The 18130-nt window shown below is 37.4% G+C and overlaps 3 protein-coding genes across 4 annotated transcripts; 1 reads left to right on the plus strand and 2 right to left on the minus strand.

The window, feature by feature from the left end:
• LOC107646137 (photosystem I chlorophyll a/b-binding protein 2, chloroplastic) lies at positions 97-2183 on the plus strand. The gene is made up of 2 exons (XM_016350331.2): positions 97-996; positions 1088-2183. Exons 1-2 carry the CDS (start codon positions 112-114, stop codon positions 1103-1105), a joined length of 903 nt encoding a protein of 300 aa, XP_016205817.2. The 5' UTR covers positions 97-111; the 3' UTR covers positions 1106-2183.
• On the minus strand, positions 1867-4374 carry LOC107646136 (probable inactive purple acid phosphatase 29). Its single transcript, XM_016350330.2, has 3 exons — positions 3463-4374; positions 2924-3374; positions 1867-2182 (listed from the first exon to the last, which is right to left on the minus strand). Exons 1-3 carry the CDS (start codon positions 4126-4128, stop codon positions 2148-2150), a joined length of 1152 nt encoding a protein of 383 aa, XP_016205816.1. The 5' UTR covers positions 4129-4374; the 3' UTR covers positions 1867-2147.
• On the minus strand, positions 12459-15001 carry LOC107646139 (uncharacterized protein C594.04c). Of its 2 annotated transcripts, XM_016350818.2 has the most exons (3): positions 14752-15001; positions 13545-13612; positions 12459-13471 (listed from the first exon to the last, which is right to left on the minus strand). In XM_016350818.2, exons 1-3 carry the CDS (start codon positions 14903-14905, stop codon positions 12743-12745), a joined length of 951 nt encoding a protein of 316 aa, XP_016206304.2. In that variant the 5' UTR covers positions 14906-15001; the 3' UTR covers positions 12459-12742. The 2 variants fall into 2 exon arrangements, with proteins under 2 accessions (XP_016206304.2, XP_016205818.1); XM_016350332.2 differs by lacking the exons at positions 12459-13471; positions 13545-13612 and adding an exon at positions 13674-14610 and having other exon boundaries at positions 14684-14984.

The following is an 18130-nucleotide window of genomic DNA, read 5'->3' on the forward strand; positions in this document are numbered from 1 at the left end:
GTTTTGTGGTGTTGGTGAGGGGCTGAGAGATTTTTTTAATGCAAGCCAAAAGCATTTGGGAGTTTGGAGCGTGTGAACGAGAAGCACCAGATTTCCACGTATACCTATCCCATGAGAATGAGATTCTTACTGCCACATGGCAACTCGCTATCTCACAGATTGGCCCTCCTATCTTTTGAGATAAGAGGCTCCCTCCAGATTCCACATTGCATACACACTCCAATCATGGCTTCCGCTTATGCTTCCTCTGCCATTGCAGCTGTTGGCATCTCTAGTCCAAACACAAAAGCTTCATTCCTAAGTGGGAGGAAGTTGAAGAGGGCGGCTAAGCAGGCAGCAGGCGTTAGAGGAGTATCGAGCACAAGAGTATGTGCAGCAGCGGCTGACCCTGAGAGACCCCTGTGGTTCCCGGGAAGCACGCCTCCTCCATGGCTTGATGGCACCCTTCCTGGAGACTTTGGGTTTGATCCACTTGGTCTGGGGTCTGATCCTGAGAGCCTGAGATGGAATGTGCAGGCAGAGCTGGTGCACTGCAGGTGGGCAATGCTGGGTGCTGCGGGCATCTTCATTCCTGAATTCCTAACAAAGATTGGCGTGCTCAACACGCCATCGTGGTACACAGCTGGAGAACAGGAGTACTTCACGGACACAACCACGCTCTTCATAGTTGAGCTCATCTTCATTGGATGGGCAGAGGGAAGGAGGTGGGCTGACATCATCAAGCCAGGCTGTGTCAATACCGACCCCATTTTCCCAAACAACAAGCTCACTGGCACCGATGTTGGTTACCCCGGTGGCCTCTGGTTTGACCCTCTCGGATGGGGCACTGGCTCTCCTGAAAAGATCAAGGAATTGAGAACTAAGGAGATCAAGAATGGCAGGCTCGCCATGTTGGCTGTCATGGGTGCTTGGTTCCAGCACATCTACACCGGCACTGGTCCCATTGACAACCTCTTTGCCCACCTTGCTGATCCCGGCCATGCTACCATTTTTGCTGTAAGTCCTCACAACCCACCTACTACATATATGCTCACCATTTTAATCTTTCTTTTTCTAAGCTGATTGTATCATCTCTCATCAACTACAGGCTTTCACCCCCAAGTGATGACAACACTGGCAAGTAAGAAGTAGAAGTAAGAACAACTATGGATCGGATGAGATTGCAATCCTGGGGGAAACATTGCTGCATTTGTTTAACCCAAGTGATTAGGAAGGAGGGTCTGTCATCTATGCATGTGAGTTGAAAGAAATTGTAACATGGTTACTACTTCTATATCATGCACAGAATGCATGATAATTCGATGTACAAACACCTATCTAATAAATCTATAGATGCCATGAATGTAAGTTCAGGTAACTAGCATAGAGGTGGGGATCTCGCGTCCTTGTTAACCTGCTGAATCTTTACTTGACATTTTGCCGATGCTCTGAAATAACGAAAAGCAGACTCCACTACAAAAAGTCTAATGAAAGAACACAAATTTACCTATCCAACGTGTTTTTGGGTTAATCAAAGGCCTATAGATGCTCTTATCAAGACTCAGTAAAGTGAACCAACATTCATTGTCACTTGAAGTAATCGTTGACTTGCTTAATAATATCCTTGTACCACTACCATCGCTATACACAAATAATACAACTAACACTACTTACTATCCCTGCTACAAATTATATAATTGATTTATGTGAAGCTAAGCCATAGTTTAATTTCACCAAGCATTGGTATAAAATGATGCTCCTCTTCTGCTGTGTGCCTAGCTTGCCAATCAAGCTTGATGAATTTTGAGCTGTGAATATGAGATAGCATAAATGACCATGCACTTAGAAATCTACATTCGCTTCCTATTAGATCACTCCATCAAAAACTTGTAAAAACAAACAAAACTTCTCTTCATGATGATTGATGATTCCATCTGCAAAAGCAATTTTAAACAATAGTGTTCTACATGTGGTTACATAGTTGCAATTGCATAGCATACACGGTTGCAGCAAGATCATGAACTTTCTTTCGTTTATTCTTTTCCAAGTGATCCTGTATTGCTACATCTAATTATAGGACTTGATCACATAAATATGAATAACAGAGGTTACACTGATGAAAATATACGTATAATAGTTGCCCGTGAGGCCCTCCAAAGTAGAGGTTTTTAAGAGCCACCATCATGCTTCTTCCTGCGGTTCCCTGTTACAACAGAAACCAGAATAAACAATTGAATCAAAGGAGACAGAATAAAAACAGAAAAATTTATCAAGAAGCTATAATCTTAAGAAGTTGCAAATAACAATTTCTTCAATAGCACTATCATGGAATAATAAACGCTTCTTGTTTCAAACATAATTGGGAAAAGAAATTATCATTTGTTCATGCAACTCAGAGAATATGATAAACAAGCTCATACTATATACTTTTAGGTTCCGTGTATGTTCATCGAGAAAAAGTAGGGTGAAAAAAGAATGCTAATTAATGTTCAACGTAGTAATGTTCATGAGAAACTCATCAATTTTGATTTCAACTATACTTGTTATACATATCCATCTTCTAATTAGCAACAATGCCTAGACTAACGAGTAACGGAAATTTGAAATAACTCGTGCTTATTATTGCTTTAAACAGCATAAGTAAGTAAAGAAGCAGAAACCATCATATAATGGACATAATTGTAATAAAAGAAATCGAGTTAATCTGCACATTATTTATATCCTAGACTCAGTAACCAAGTTCAGCTTATAGCTTTCAAATCCCGTCAAACAAATTGTCATCTTTTTTCCTATTGTATAATTTTTCTAAACTCAGATATGCAGAGAAACAATTACAGAGCACATTTTCTTCATATCCTGAGTCTGTGCCGACAGGTTCCAACCTTTTAAGAGTATAGCACAAGTTTAAGAACACGGAATAGAGTAAGAGAATTGTTAATCTCACCAGAAAAACTGTTGCTCCATAAGACCTGACCATCAATTTTTGTAAGATGTCGATCATCGAGGCGTTTCCATGTTTTAATAGACTTGACATCTTGCCAAGCACCATTCTCTGTTTTCTCCAAGTTAGCAACCACTACTCTTGCTCTCCTTGACCAACCAGCTTTCCCGTAAGCATGATATCCGAATCCCCCGGCATAACAAAGGTGTATACCAGTTAACTGGCCACAGAAGTCATTCACGTGATCGTGGCCAGTGAAAACAGCCTTCACGTCTCCTGCTTCAACCAGTGTTGTGAAGAAGCCAGAATTGACAGAAGCAGAGCTAATCGGTTCTTGCTTCACACCTGTAAAGTTTGATGAGTCAAAGCTACCATATTCAGGCAATGGGATGTGAAAGTATGCAAGACCAGGAGCAGACTGTTTCTGAGGCAGTGGTGCCTTCTTGTATTCTTTCTGCAGAGCAAGCAAAGAGTAAATAAAAACCGTTATTGAAACGAGAAACAGATGAAACTGTTCACTGGATCTTTAATTTTCAATGTACCTGAAGCTTTTCAGATGTTCTTTGGAACCAAAGCTGCTGCGAGGGTTTGATCCAACCATAGCCAGGAATGAAAGGAACCTTTGAGTAATCTCCACTATCAAGAAAGTACAAATTGAGCACCGACTTATTTCCAAAAGCAGAGCCTTGAACGCCTCCAACTTGTAGGTTATAGTTGCCGAAACCGTCAATAAGGTGTACTTGCGGAGGATTGACTTGAGATAAAGTGTTTTTCATGGAAACAATGTATTTCATGACTCCCTCCCTGGAAAGGGATCCTTCCTGATCGTGGTTGCCGAGAATAGCGACCCAGGGAATGTTGGAAGCAATTGCAGGAGCAAATGCGGCATCCATTGATTTAGCCGAATCGGAGGAATCAAATCCAAAGATATTATCCCCAGTGAAGACAATAAGGTCGGGTTTCTCAGCCAGAATCATCCTTTGAATGAAGGAAGTGGTGTTGAGGTCAGTGCAGGAACGATATTGAGAAGGCAAGACGTCGAGGCAGCGGGTTTTCTTGCCGTCGGCGAAGTGCATATCTGCAACCTGTAAAATCTTGAACTCTCCATTTTTCCCAAACCGAAGCTTCTTGTCAGCTCCCTCTGCCTCCTTCGGTGTGCAGATGCAAAGCCAACACAGTATGGCCAACGCAGCAGCAGTGTAATTCATCGCTGATTCAACGGTGATTTGGGTGCTGCTACTAAACTATACTTGAGTTGAGTCGGTTCACGGGTTGCTGATTTCCATCAAACTCATGTTGACTCCACTGTTGCCTCCGTGGATATGGATCCACACAATGTGAACCGTCACCCAAAAACAAATAACAAATAAAGAAAAAATTTGCTGATTGGCAAAGGATATTCCTAAGGCTACATGATTGAGCTCACATCACATTCATTGACCACTACTTCACCCTTTGTCCACGTTCATCTTATCTATTCATCTATATATTATATTTGTAGAAAAAAATATATGTGTCATATTTTTTTGGGTAATTTACCCAAATAAATAAAGTAGATGAAATCTTTACTCAAATACACAAAACAGAAACATGTTACGTGCATGTGCGTGGCTGCCTAAGATGGATTATGATTGTTTTGTGTTGTGTATAAACCGTGGCAAGTAGCCACGGATTACGAAGGGAAGAAGGAAGCCATAAATCTTAGCAGGTTTCCACGGTTTATGAAGATGGCTAGATGGTGATAAAACGTTGTGGGAGGGAGAGGGAGAGGAGACTCATATACTGATCAGTAGTCAGTACTATCCATTAGAAGAGTTTTAGAATTTGGGTGAAAAAAAAGAAAAAAAAAAAAGACAGAATCTCAATCATATGATGAGTGAGTGGGCTCCTATTAAATTTTGTTTGCTTAATATAGTGTGAAAGAACATAATTCTGATTGAAGTTTATTTGCATTAGCAGTTAGCACCATTAGCATGCTATATGCATGAGTTGAACTACACTTTCTTTACATACATAGAATAGAAGCCTTGAGGAATGGAATTTTTTTTTATAAAGTTTAAATACCAATGGCGTATTTATTGTCAATGGGGACATGATTTGATTTTGGATTGGGATGAGTATTCTGCTTAATATAAACTCGTGTATAAAATAAAAATAGTAACTAAATAATGAATCTTTAAAGGATTCTTGATTTAAAACTTTATTACTTAAATATGAAATATATTGTATATCAACTTCATATTTACAGAAGTTTAAAATCATATGTTTTCTTCTCTAGTGATTTTTCAGAAGCATTTTAATTCGTAAAATATTAAGATAAAAGAGACTTTTGAAGACTAAGGAATCCTTTAAATGTGATCCTTTATTTAGTTTTTTATTATAATAATTTAAAAAAAATTGAAATAAACACATTTAAATAGATTTAGTGTCTTTTTAAAATTAAATACATATTCAAAATACAAACTAAATAAAACTGAAATTTAAAATTTAAAATTTCTGTTTTAGTTCTAGCATTTTTAATTATTAAAAGATTATCATTTAAATATACATCCAAAAATTATATTCAGTAAAATTAAAAATTTTAATTTTAAAATCCAAAAAATAAATCTTAAGGGTTTTAATTATTAACCCACACATCTAAAACCCTACAAGAGATCATATTTTGAACTAATATGTTAGATATATTTTTATTGAATAAGATCTAAAAAACTTAGCTTAATTATTCATTTTAATCATTTTAAAACCATTAATAAAAAAATAAGAAATATTAGATACGTTTTTATCGAATAAGATATAAAAAAAATTAATTTTTTTTCTTTTTTTCCAATCAAATTCTGAAACTCTTCTAATGGATAGTACTGACTACTGATCAGTATATCAGTCCCTCTCCCTCTCCCTCCCACAACGTTTTATCACCATCTAGTCATCTTCATAAACCGTGGGAGCCTGCCACCGTTTATGGCTTCCTTCTTCTCTTCGTAATCCGTGGCTACTTGCCACGGCTTACACACAACACAAAACAATCATAATCCGTCTTAGGCAGCCACGGTTTATGTAGAAATTAGAAACCGTGGTTGCTTCCCACGGATTACATAGAAATAGAAAATTGCACATGCATGTAACATGTTTATATTTTGTATATTTGAGTAAAGATTTCATCTACTTTATTTATTTGGGTAAATTGCCCTATTTTTTTATATATAAATTATACATTTTTATAATATTTTTAAGTGATATCCTTCTATGAAAATAAATTAAATATTTTTCTAGTAAAAGTATGTTTTCTTTTTTAATGGCTTGTTAAATGAAATTAATTACCATACTCTTTAGTAATAACTGAGGTTAATTATATTAGTTAATTGTAATAATGGAATACAAGTCTCATATTGTTTAAGATAGTGAATTTTGTGTTATAAATTAGTCCCACATCGTCCAAGTTATAAAGGCTTTTCCTTCTTCTACTAGTATAAATAATTCATGTACCTTTTATTTATGAAATAGAAGTTGAAGTAGATTTTTGAATATGAAATAAGCTGTGTGCTTATTTTCCTCTAGGCTCTTTGAGAGTAAGAGGTGCATCCTTGGCTTGGCCGACCAAGGTGGGTTTATGGCTATTTTCACCATAGTGGGGTTGTAAATCTCGCCAAGATTGGTGGCCCAAGCGGACGTCCCGACGTCAGTTTGGTATCAGTGCAAGGTTGGTCCTCGACTTGCTCCAGTAAAATTTTATTTGGTTCGTGGGTACGGTCTTTAATGCGGTTCTCTTGCTGTTGGTACGAGCCGCCGTCAGTACGGATTGTTTACTGCGAAGTTTCGGGTAATATTGTTCTTTTCTCTTCTTTTGGTGTCTTTTCTGTTGGTGATTATCATTCATTCCCATAATCATTGGTGCATTCCCATCATCATTGTGCATCATCATAACATCGATACCAAGCATCAACCTCATTGCATAGTAGTAAAAGATGGCTCCAAAGCGTAGAACTACTCAAGAGATTGAAATGGAGGAGTTACGCCGTCAAGTTAAGGAGTTGCAAGAGCAACTTGCAAAACATGAAGCTGCTCAAAATAATCATGGTAGGAAGAGTGATGACAGTTCTTCTAGTGAAGAAGATAATACAAATCCATTTTATTATTCTTCTTCATCTGAAGATTTTTCCACACAAAGAGCACGACACAACATGACTCACAAAGTTAAAGACTTAGGAATCAAAATTGATGTTCCTGAGTTTGAAGGGAGACTCTAACCAGATAATTTCATCGACTGGCTTTGCACAGTGGAAAGAGTATTTGAGTTAAAAGACATTCCAGATGACAAACGCGTGAAGCTTGTAGCAATCAAGTTGAAGAAGCATGTGTCAGTTTGGTGGGAAAATCTCAAGCGTCAGCGAGAAAGAGAAGGAAGAAGAAAGATCAAGACATGGGATAAAATGCGCCGTGAGCTCAAGCGCAAGTTCCTTCCTGAACATTACAGGCAAGACACCTTCATCAAATTTCATAATATGAGGCAAAAGTCGTTATCTGTGGAAGAAAATACAATGGACTTCGAAGAGCTGCTTATGAAGTGTGACATTCAAGAGCCTGAAGAACAAACAATTACTCGTTATCTTGGAGGACTGAACACAGAAATTTCTGATCTCGTTCAGCTGCAACCATATTGGACCTTGGATGATGTCATTAGGCTGTCATTAAAGATTGAAAAGCAAAGAACACAAAGGAATAACACTCAGTCGTCGAAGAACAAAGAAGTCATCCTTGATGTTCAACAAGAAGTGAAGACAGGATTTTTTAAAGGCAACAAGGAGCGTGGATCATCAGGTAGGAAATGCTTCAAATGTTAAGGTTTTGGGCATATTGCTGCTGATTGTCCAAACCAAAGGGTTATCACTCTTGTTGAGGAAGAGGTTAATGAAGAACCAATTTAGGAGCAAGAGGAGAAAGGTGAGGTTGACTATGCTATTGAAGAAGTTCCACCCGATTGTGGAGAAATTTTAGTAGTTTGTCGAAACTTGAATACTGCAAGGGTAATAAAAGACGAGAGTTGAAGTTTATTTGAATATAAAATAAGCTGTGTGCTTATTTTCCTCTAGACTCTTTGAGAGTAAGAGGTACATCCTTGGTTTGGCCAACCAAGGTGGGTTTATGGCTATTTTCACCATAGTGGGGTTGCTAACCTCGCCAAGATTAGTGAATCTAAACTATGTCCCCATAGTGGGGTTGTTAACCTCGCCAAGATTGGTGACCCAAGCAACGTCCCGGCATCAGTTTGGTATCAGAGCAAGGTCGGTCCTCGTGGCCTTCACCTTGCTTTAGTAGAATTTTTTTTCTTTGTGGTGCAGGTTTTTGGCGTGGATTCGCCAATGGAATCTTTTTGGTGTCGATTCATCAACGCGATCGTCTGCTGCCACGGATCTTGTAAAATTTTATCTGATTTGTGAGTGTGGGTCTTTGGTGTGGATTCATCAAGGAGATCTTTTGGTGTGGATTTATCAAGGAGATCATCTGCTATCACAAGTCTTTTCACGCAAGAGTTCTTTCAACCCAGGGAGAATGACGCAGGAGCAAGTAGAGTTAGTAGGTTAATTATATTAGTTAATTGTAATAAGGGAATACAAGTCCCATATTGTTTAGGATAGTGAATTTTGTGTTATGAATTAGTCCCACATCGTCCAAGTTATGAAGGCTTTTCTTTCTTCCACTAGTATAAATAATTCATGTACCTTTGATTTATGAAATAGAAGTTGAAGTAGATTTTTGAATATGAAATAAGTTGTGTGCTTATTTTCCTCTAGGCTCTTTGAGAGTAAGAGGTGCATCCTTGGCTTGGCCGACCAAGGTGGGTTTATGGCTATTTTCACCATAGTGGGGTTGCTAACCTCGCCAAGATTGGTGAATCTAAACTATGTCCCATAGTGGGGTTGTTAACCTCGCCAAGATTGGTGGCCCAAGCGGACGTCCTGGCGTCAGTTTAGAATATACAATGGACTTCGAAGAGCTGCTTATGAAGTGTGACATTCAAGAGCCTGAAGAACAAACAATTGCTCGTTATCTTGGAGGACTGAACACAGAAATTTCTGATGTCGTTTAGCTGCAACCATATTGGACCTTGGATGATGTCATTAGGCTGTCATTAAAGATTGAAAAGCAAAGAACACAAAGGAATAACACTCAGTCGTCGAAGAACAAAGAAGTCATCCTTGATGTTCAACAAGAAGTGAAGACAGGATTTTTTAAAGGCAACAAGGAACGTGGATCATCAGGTAGGAAATGCTTCAAATGTGAAGGTTTTGGGCATATTGCTACTGATTGTCCAAACCAAAGGGTTATCACTCTTGTCGAGAAAGAGGTTAATGAAGAACCAATTCAGGAGCAAGAGGAGAAAGGTGAGGTTGACTATGCTATTGAAGAAGTTCCACCCGATTGTGGAGAAACTTTAGTAGTTTGTTGAAACTTGAATACTGCAAGGGTAATAGAAGACGAAAGTTGAAGTTTATTTGAATATAAAATAAGCTGTGTGCTTATTTTCCTCTAGGCTCTTTGAGAGTAAGAGGTACATCATTGGTTTGGCCAACCAAGGTGTGTTTATGGCTATTTTTACCATAGTGGGGTTGCTAACCTCGCCAAGATTGGTGAATCCAAACTATGTCCCCATAGTGGGGTTGTTAACCTCGCCAAGATTGGTGACCCAAGCGACGTCCCGGTGTCATTTTGGTATCAGAGCAAGGTCAGTCCTCGTGGTCTTCACCTTGCTTTAGTAGAATTTTTTTTTATTTGTGGCGCAGGTTTTTGGCGTGGATTCGCCAATGGAATCTTTTTGGTGTGGATTCATCAATGCGATCGTCTGCTGCCACGGATCTTGTAAAATTGTATCTGATTTGTGAGTGTGGGTCTTTGGTGTGGATTCATCAAGGAGATCATCTGCTATCACAAGTCTTTTCACGCAAGAGTTCTTTCAACCCAGGGAGAATGACGCAGGAGCAAGTAGAGTTAGTAGGTTAATTATATTAGTTAATTGTAATAAGGGAATACAAGTCCCATATTGTTTAGGATAGTGAATTTTGTGTCATGAATTAGTCCCACATCGTCCAAGTTATGAAGGCTTTTCTTTCTTCCACTAGTATAAATAATTCATGTACCTTTTATTTATGAAATAGAAGTTGAAGTAGATTTTTTAATATGAAATAAGCTGTGTGCTTATTTTCCTCTAGGCTCTTTGAGAATAAGAGGTGCATCCTTGGCTTGGCCGACCAAGGTGGGTTTATGGCTATTTTCACCATAGTGGGGTTGTTAACCTCGCCAAGATTGGTGGCCCAATCGGACGTCCCGGCGTCAGTTTAGAATATACAATGGACTTCGAAGAGCTGCTTATAAAGTGTGACATTCAAGAACTTGAAGAACAAACAATTGCTCGTTATCTTGGAGGAGTGAACACAAAAATTTCTGATGTCGTTCAGCTGCAACTATATTGGACCTTGGATGATGTCATTAGGCTGTCATTAAAGATTGAAAAGCAAAGAACACAAAGGAATAACACTCAATCGTCGAAGAACAAAAAAGTCATCCTTGATGTTCAACAAGAAGTGAAGGCAGGATTTTTTAAAGGCAACAAGGAGCGTGGATCATCAGGTAGAAAATGCTTCAAATGTCAAGGTTTTGGGCATATTACTGCTGATTGTCCAAACCAAAGGGTTATCACTCTTGTCGAGGAAGAGGTTAATGAAGAACCAATTTAGGAGCAAGAGGAGAAAGGTGAGGTTGACTATGCTATTGAAGAAGTTCCACCCGATTGTGGAGAAACTTTAGTAGTTTGTCGAAACTTGAATACTGCAAGGGTAATAGAAGACGAGAGTTGAAGTTTATTTGAATATAAAATAAGCTGTGTGCTTATTTTCCTCTAGGCTCTTTGAAAGTAAGAGGTACATCCTTGGTTTGGCCAACCAAAGTGGGTTTATGGCTATTTTCACCATAGTGGGATTGCTAACCTCGTCAAAATTGATGAATCTAAACTATGTCCCCATAGTGGGGTTGTTAACCTCGCCAAGATTGGTGACCCAAGCGACGTCCCGGCGTCAATAACTGCTTTTGAATGAAGATGAATGTTAGGGTTCTAACTTCTAAGACTATATAGTATATTATAAATAAGTGAGCTTGCCAGCTTGATGAACTCTCCATTTTTTGTTAGAAGATTACGCAGATTGTAATGGGATTTTACAGAGGCTTCAGGATTAATTGCGATCATTGAACTGCTAATTAGGTAGGCAATTTAGCTTTTCTTTTTATGGAAGAAAAGAAAGAAGACATCGCTTAGAGATTGAATTATGGACATGTGATCCTGAAGCTATGGATAATAAACTAAACCAAGTGAGATCGTGCGGGTTTCTGTAATATTTTATTCCCGTGATCACGGGTGTAAATTCAACACTTTTTTTGTCGTTAATTATCTTGTGTTAGAGACTTAGTGTGTGTTTGGATTACAGTTTGTAAACGAGAATTTGTATAAAATTGATTTTGCAAACTTGATTTTGATAAAAAGTAAGTTTGTGTTAAAGTGATTTATGTTTGGTAATTTTTGTATCAAAATTGATTATAGTAAAATAAATGTTGTTTGGCTTATACCATTCAAAATCACTTTTAGATAAAAAATTACTAAAATAGACCTCAACTTAAATAATTTTTTTATATTATCCTATCATTCTAATTTAGATATTTAAATAGATCTTATTAATTAATTTTATAATAAAATTAATATTTACTTACTAAAATAAAAATAACATATAAAAATAGATAAAATATATTTTTAAATAAAAATAAAACAATATAAATTTTAGATATATATATAAAAGAATATTTAATTAAATATGTTACATTTTTTTTAAGTATTAACTAAGAATGTTACTTTAGTATTTTTTTACATCGTACTCTTATTCCAGTACTCTCAATAATCTTATTCTTAATATTAATTTGGAATCCAACGTTTATGATTTTATTATTATCTATGATTAATTTTTTAGTTAATTTATTTTTTTAATAGAATCATAATCTATGTTATAAAAAATTACACTAAAACATAGTATATGAGAATTACAATTATAAAAGAGAGTACTAAAAATAATAAAAAATTAAATTTTAACTTTATAGTAATTGAAACAAATCTGAAAATATTTTATGATCTTTTTATATAGTATATTTTTAGTATTTTTAGTACTCTTTTTTTAGTATGTTTATTATTATTATTATTATTTATAGTTAATAGTTAATTTAATTTACTTTACCTAATAGAATCAATAAATCATATTATAAAAAGATAATAACAAACATAATACACAAAAATCACAATTAACAATTATTATAATATCAAACAAACAGTTAAAAAAAATAAAAATAATAAATAATAAAAAAATAGAGCTCATATAAATAGAAATAAAAAGAATTTTATAAATAATATAATAACATACATGAAGGATAAAGTTGGTAAAAGATAAATAAATGGTTAGTATCCATGGCTAAAAACTCGTTACGAAAACGCAGAAGCTAAAAATAGTTGCTTCTTGTAAACGTTGGTTTTGGTAGCAAAATCACTTCTGCGTTCATGAAAAAAAGATTTGCCAAACCAAAAGTTGAAGCTTTCAAGAAGTCTAAACGTGCTTCTTCTCTTCCAACGAGTTTTCCAAACACACCCTTAGAGGCTCAAAAGGTATCATATGGTCCAGTTGAGTTGACATGGAAACAGAAAAGTAATTAAAATTTATAGCAAATTGGAATCCAACACCCCAGCCAGCCACTTAATCTGTGGTTAGGATGGGATGAAGATGAAATAAGCAAAGGTCAAGCATTCTTAGTTTTAAGGTGGTGGGACTTGAACCAAGGGACCCAAACCGAAGTTGTGCGCTGATAAAGGGTATAAGCCTCTGTTCTGTAACCTTGCTTCAGCATTCGATCCTCCACAAGCTTTGTGACATAAGCCAAGCACATGCTATTGCTGAATGCTCCTACAAAGGTCCATCCATGTCCCATGCTCCACGCAAACACAAATACCCCCCACCACCACACCTGCTCCCCGAAGTAATTCGGATGGCGTGAATAATACCACAGCCCAGTCTCAAGGACAGGAACCACTGCTTCGCCACCTTCTCTTAGCTTCACAAAGTTGTGGAGCTGTGTGTCTGCAAGGAAGGCGATGGCAATGCCGGATACACAGAGAAGAAGCGCTACCATGTCCCACATGGTGAGAGGCTGATCCACGGAGGAGTGGACAACATACATGGGGAGGGATAATGCAATGAGAAAGATCTGGTGAGGAAGGTAGATGGCGAAGAAGGAAGCCCACCACCAATGGGTTCCGTATTGGCGGGCCATTTCAGTGAAGCGCCAATCCTGCCTCTGACCCCATTGCCAATTCTCTCGCCTCAAGTAGTTGTGAAGGAGCCTCATACTCCACACCCATGTCAACACGATCAGGATCCTCGACCTCCACCAATCATATTGAGCCACAGGGTGAGATGCGTAGTAATGAACAAGAATCACCGGTATCACTGTCCAATACGGGTCAATCATCTGCACCAAAAAGACCAGTTTCACTTAAAGATGAGAGTAAAGTAAAAACAGAGAGCTGAGCAGTGTGGCCTACCCAGTGGCTGGACTGGAGGAGAGCAACGAGCCAGAAGAGGACGTTGATGTTGAAAAAGAAGAGCACATTTGCTAACAGGAGAGGGTGGTCATAGCACGTTCATGAAAAAAAGATTTGCCAAACCAAAAGTTGAAGCTTTCAAGAAGTCTAAACGTGCTTCTTCTCTTCCAACGAGTTTTCCAAACACACCCTTAGAGGCTCAAAAGGTATCATATGGTCCAGTTGAGTTGACATGGAAACAGAAAAGTAATTAAAATTTATAGCAAATTGGAATCCAACACCCCAGCCAGCCACTTAATCTGTGGTTAGGATGGGATGAAGATGAAATAAGCAAAGGTCAAGCATTCTTAGTTTTAAGGTGGTGGGACTTGAACCAAGGGACCCAAACCGAAGTTGTGCGCTGATAAAGGGTATAAGCCTCTGTTCTGTAACCTTGCTTCAGCATTCGATCCTCCACAAGCTTTGTGACATAAGCCAAGCACATGCTATTGCTGAATGCTCCTACAAAGGTCCATCCATGTCCCATGCTCCACGCAAACACAAATACCCCCCACCACCACACCTGCTCCCCGAAGTAATTCGGATGGCGTGAATAATACCACAGCCCAGTCTCAAGGACAGGAACCACTGCTTCGCCACCTTCTCTTAGCTTCACAAAGTTGTGGAGCTGTGTGTCTGCAAGGAAGGCGATGGCAATGCCGGATACACAGAGAAGAAGCGCTACCATGTCCCACATGGTGAGAGGCTGATCCACGGAGGAGTGGACAACATACATGGGGAGGGATAATGCAATGAGAAAGATCTGGTGAGGAAGGTAGATGGCGAAGAAGGAAGCCCACCACCAATGGGTTCCGTATTGGCGGGCCATTTCAGTGAAGCGCCAATCCTGCCTCTGACCCCATTGCCAATTCTCTCGCCTCAAGTAGTTGTGAAGGAGCCTCATACTCCACACCCATGTCAACACGATCAGGATCCTCGACCTCCACCAATCATATTGAGCCACAGGGTGAGATGCGTAGTAATGAACAAGAATCACCGGTATCACTGTCCAATACGGGTCAATCATCTGCACCAAAAAGACCAGTTTCACTTAAAGATGAGAGTAAAGTAAAAACAGAGAGCTGAGCAGTGTGGCCTACCCAGTGGCTGGACTGGAGGAGAGCAACGAGCCAGAAGAGGACGTTGATGTTGAAAAAGAAGAGCACATTTGCTAACAGGAGAGGGTGGTCATAGCACCATTTCCAGAGAGATGGATGGTGTGAAGTCGGTGAGTAGTGATAGTGGTTGAGGAATGAGAGGTAGAAGAGGATGGATGGAAGGGGTGCCAAGAACGCTATGATGATATTCTTCACATTACCCATTGTGTTTACAATGAAGTACTTAGTTCTTTACTTCTTTTATATATAGCTGCTCAAGTAAAGCAGAATGAAGCAGCTAGTGGCTTATCGTAGCATGCATACACAAACTAAAGTTAGCAATGCCGGCTATGGTGGTGTCCCTAATCATTAATTGATATGATTAGGAATCCACTCTCATGGCATGGCCCCACCCCCTAATTATGAAGATTAAGCTGCGCAATCTACGCAAAATATGTCACACTTTCACCCTTCTTCATCTGGGACGGGAGAGGGGCCGCCACACTTGTGCATGCGTTCCCGTCCAATTCCATTATTTTAACCAACAACTACCCACTTCCATTCAAAAACCTTCGTCATTCTTGTCACTTTCTTGCCTATTGCACTCACGGTTAAGTGCATGCCTACTTATGTCTCTTTCTAGATTCCGCTGATCCTTGAAATTTTCCTATCTACTCCTTTACGTCTTTTTATTCAAGGACTTGGATACAAGACAATCAATTATACTGCTTCAGTTGCTTTTTGAACTTTACTTAGCTTCTTTTTGTTTTTATTATTTTACGTTTTTTAGTTTTAATTTGGAGATTTTGCTTATTCTTTTTCATTGGACGGAAAAGAAAAGGACAGAGCCGTAATTCTTTGGTTATGAGGCTTTACCGCAGAATTTGACCCATCTCATCTTTTAGGATTACAAAACTACAAATAGATATAAATTTGAACATTAATAAATCAACACTGACTCAGTTAAATGCGTTTAATTGATTAAGAAAGAGAATATTTGGTTTAATAGTGAAATTAAATTTGCAAATTTTAGAAAGTTTGTATGTTGTTGACTAGAAACGTGAAGTGGGTTGACATCTACAATATATGGAGGGTAAGCGTTAAGTAAGCTATATATAACAACAGGATCTGAATCTTCTAAAGTTAGAGAGTAAAATGTCATCTTCTACACTTAAATAGTTTCTCTTTTATATTTATTCTTGATTCCACTTATAAAATAAATGGTAAGAGATCACATTTTCCTCTTTAAAATGAAATTCAAACTTTAGAGAATCCAAATCTATATCAACATAATATTCTCATGACTGAATTAAAAATAATATAGAGCAAACAAATAATCTTGTTTTCCTTATTGGACGGCAGGGTCCTTCTTCTCTACCCCTAATTAGATGATTGATAGAGTGATGATAGAGAGTAATTGATGCAGGGCTTGCATGATGGTCATCATGAGATTGTGGAAAAAGCATGCAGCACTGAGGGAATCCACCACATACAAAGCTAGCTAGGTCTCCTATCAGCAACAAAACCCAGCCATTGAATTGAGAAATGAATGGGTCAAAAAGAGAGACCAAGTAGAGTAGTGGATGACAGCAGAGTGCAATGTAGCCAAGCAATCCCTAATGAGCAAACAAGCAAGAAGGGTGCAGGATTATTATGAGAGAATCAGTCATCTCCTTGAATGTACCAACAGAGAAGCATGGTGGCACAGCGGCGTAGGATGTAGAGACGAGCACGCTGCTCCTTAACCAAAGAAGCACACTTGTTGGTATATCGCTTTGACGATGATCTTCTTTTTCCTCCTTGCATGCTTGAGGTAGTAGGCTTCAAAGGGAAAACCCTAAAAACAGAGAGCTTTGGAGCCTTGAGGGCGAAGGAGGGCAATATATATATATATATATATATGGTTAAAACTTAAAAGTGGTGTTGCTTGAGAGGTAAGGGCGGTAGTTGTAAGTTCCAATCAAGGCAGGGGGGAATGGATCTTGGGAATGGGATTCCTTTACTCTTGTGTTACTTACCCATATAAACTAAATTAAAGTAGGTGCCGTACCAAGTGGGAAAGGATACATGCAATACAGACAAAGCATGGCTATGGGAACACGCTCATCTGTTCACTGCTGCGGGAAATGTGCAGCTTATTTGCTAATTACACTGTGTCCACTTACTCATCTGAAATTCAAAACTTTGGATTCTAATTAAGCATATTTCAGTGGTGCTGCCATCTAGAAATTAGATTTGTTCTGATCGCTGGGAGAAATGGCTACTGGCTATTGGTTATTGTGATCGTGATATATTTTATTGACTTCATTCATAATAATTTAGTTATTAATGTATCTCTTGTTATTATTATTATTATTGTTTCTGTTAGACAAACAAATTTTTTTGACATATAAATTTATATAAATTAGTTTAAACTCAATAAAAATAACCTTTAGTTTAGATTATGTATAAATACATATTTCTTCAACTTTTAAATAGTGCGAAAACTAATATGACAAACGATTTTTCTTCCTCAATCAAAACCGCAATGCTCAAAATTCAAACAAAGATCAAAATCTCTCAAAATTGTCGCGAAAACGGAAGGAAGTTTTAAAGCTAAATTCAAAATTTTCAGCAACAAACACAAAAAAAAATACAAAAGATTATTGAAGTTAATGTTCACTAATCTTGCAGTTTTAACACTTTATTCTCTCTCATTCTATTCGTAAAATGCTACATGCTCATAAATCTCTTTATTTAGTACAATCATATTATGTTCTTGCCTTTTAATGATTACTATTCTGATTATACGAAGTAAAATTGTTAGGTTGGTGTAACTATTATGTTAGATCGGCGTAAAAATATTTTGTAGTTTTTATCGTATAATTTAACCAATATCTGCATGTGTTTGAAGCATTTGAATTTGTTTTTGTGCATGTTTGAGTGTTTGCATATTTCGAATTGCGTTGATCTCAGAACTTGCTGAAAATGCTTTTGGTGTATTTTGTTGTTGTTTCAGTGTATTTGGAAATTTTTTTGTTGTATTTTGTGCGAATTAAGGTGTACTATATCTGTTGACCGCTTTATGTTGTAACTAGAGAAAAGAATATTGTTATTCTGTTTCTGATGTTATTTTTGTACATATTTGAGTAATTAGCAACTGTTTTTGTCCATTTGATGCATGTTTGATTGAGTTGCATTTCTTTTTGAAAATCACATTGTGTGATGTAATAAAGAAATAAATAATAGCAATATATATGGCTCGTATTTCAATGTATTTCTTATGAATTGAAGTGCACTAGATACTGTTGTTATCTATTAACCTTATTTTTTATTCGTTATAGAAAAAATGGCGAGCAAGAACCCTGCACCAAAATATAATGTAAGCACATATATTTAGACTAACTCAATTTTTTTTGTATAAATATAATTTATTTAGATGATTCTCGTTTGTTTACAAAAAAACTCATT

This window comes from Arachis ipaensis, chromosome B06 (genome assembly GCF_000816755.2).
Source record: "Arachis ipaensis cultivar K30076 chromosome B06, Araip1.1, whole genome shotgun sequence".
Taxonomy (NCBI): domain Eukaryota; kingdom Viridiplantae; phylum Streptophyta; class Magnoliopsida; order Fabales; family Fabaceae; genus Arachis; species Arachis ipaensis.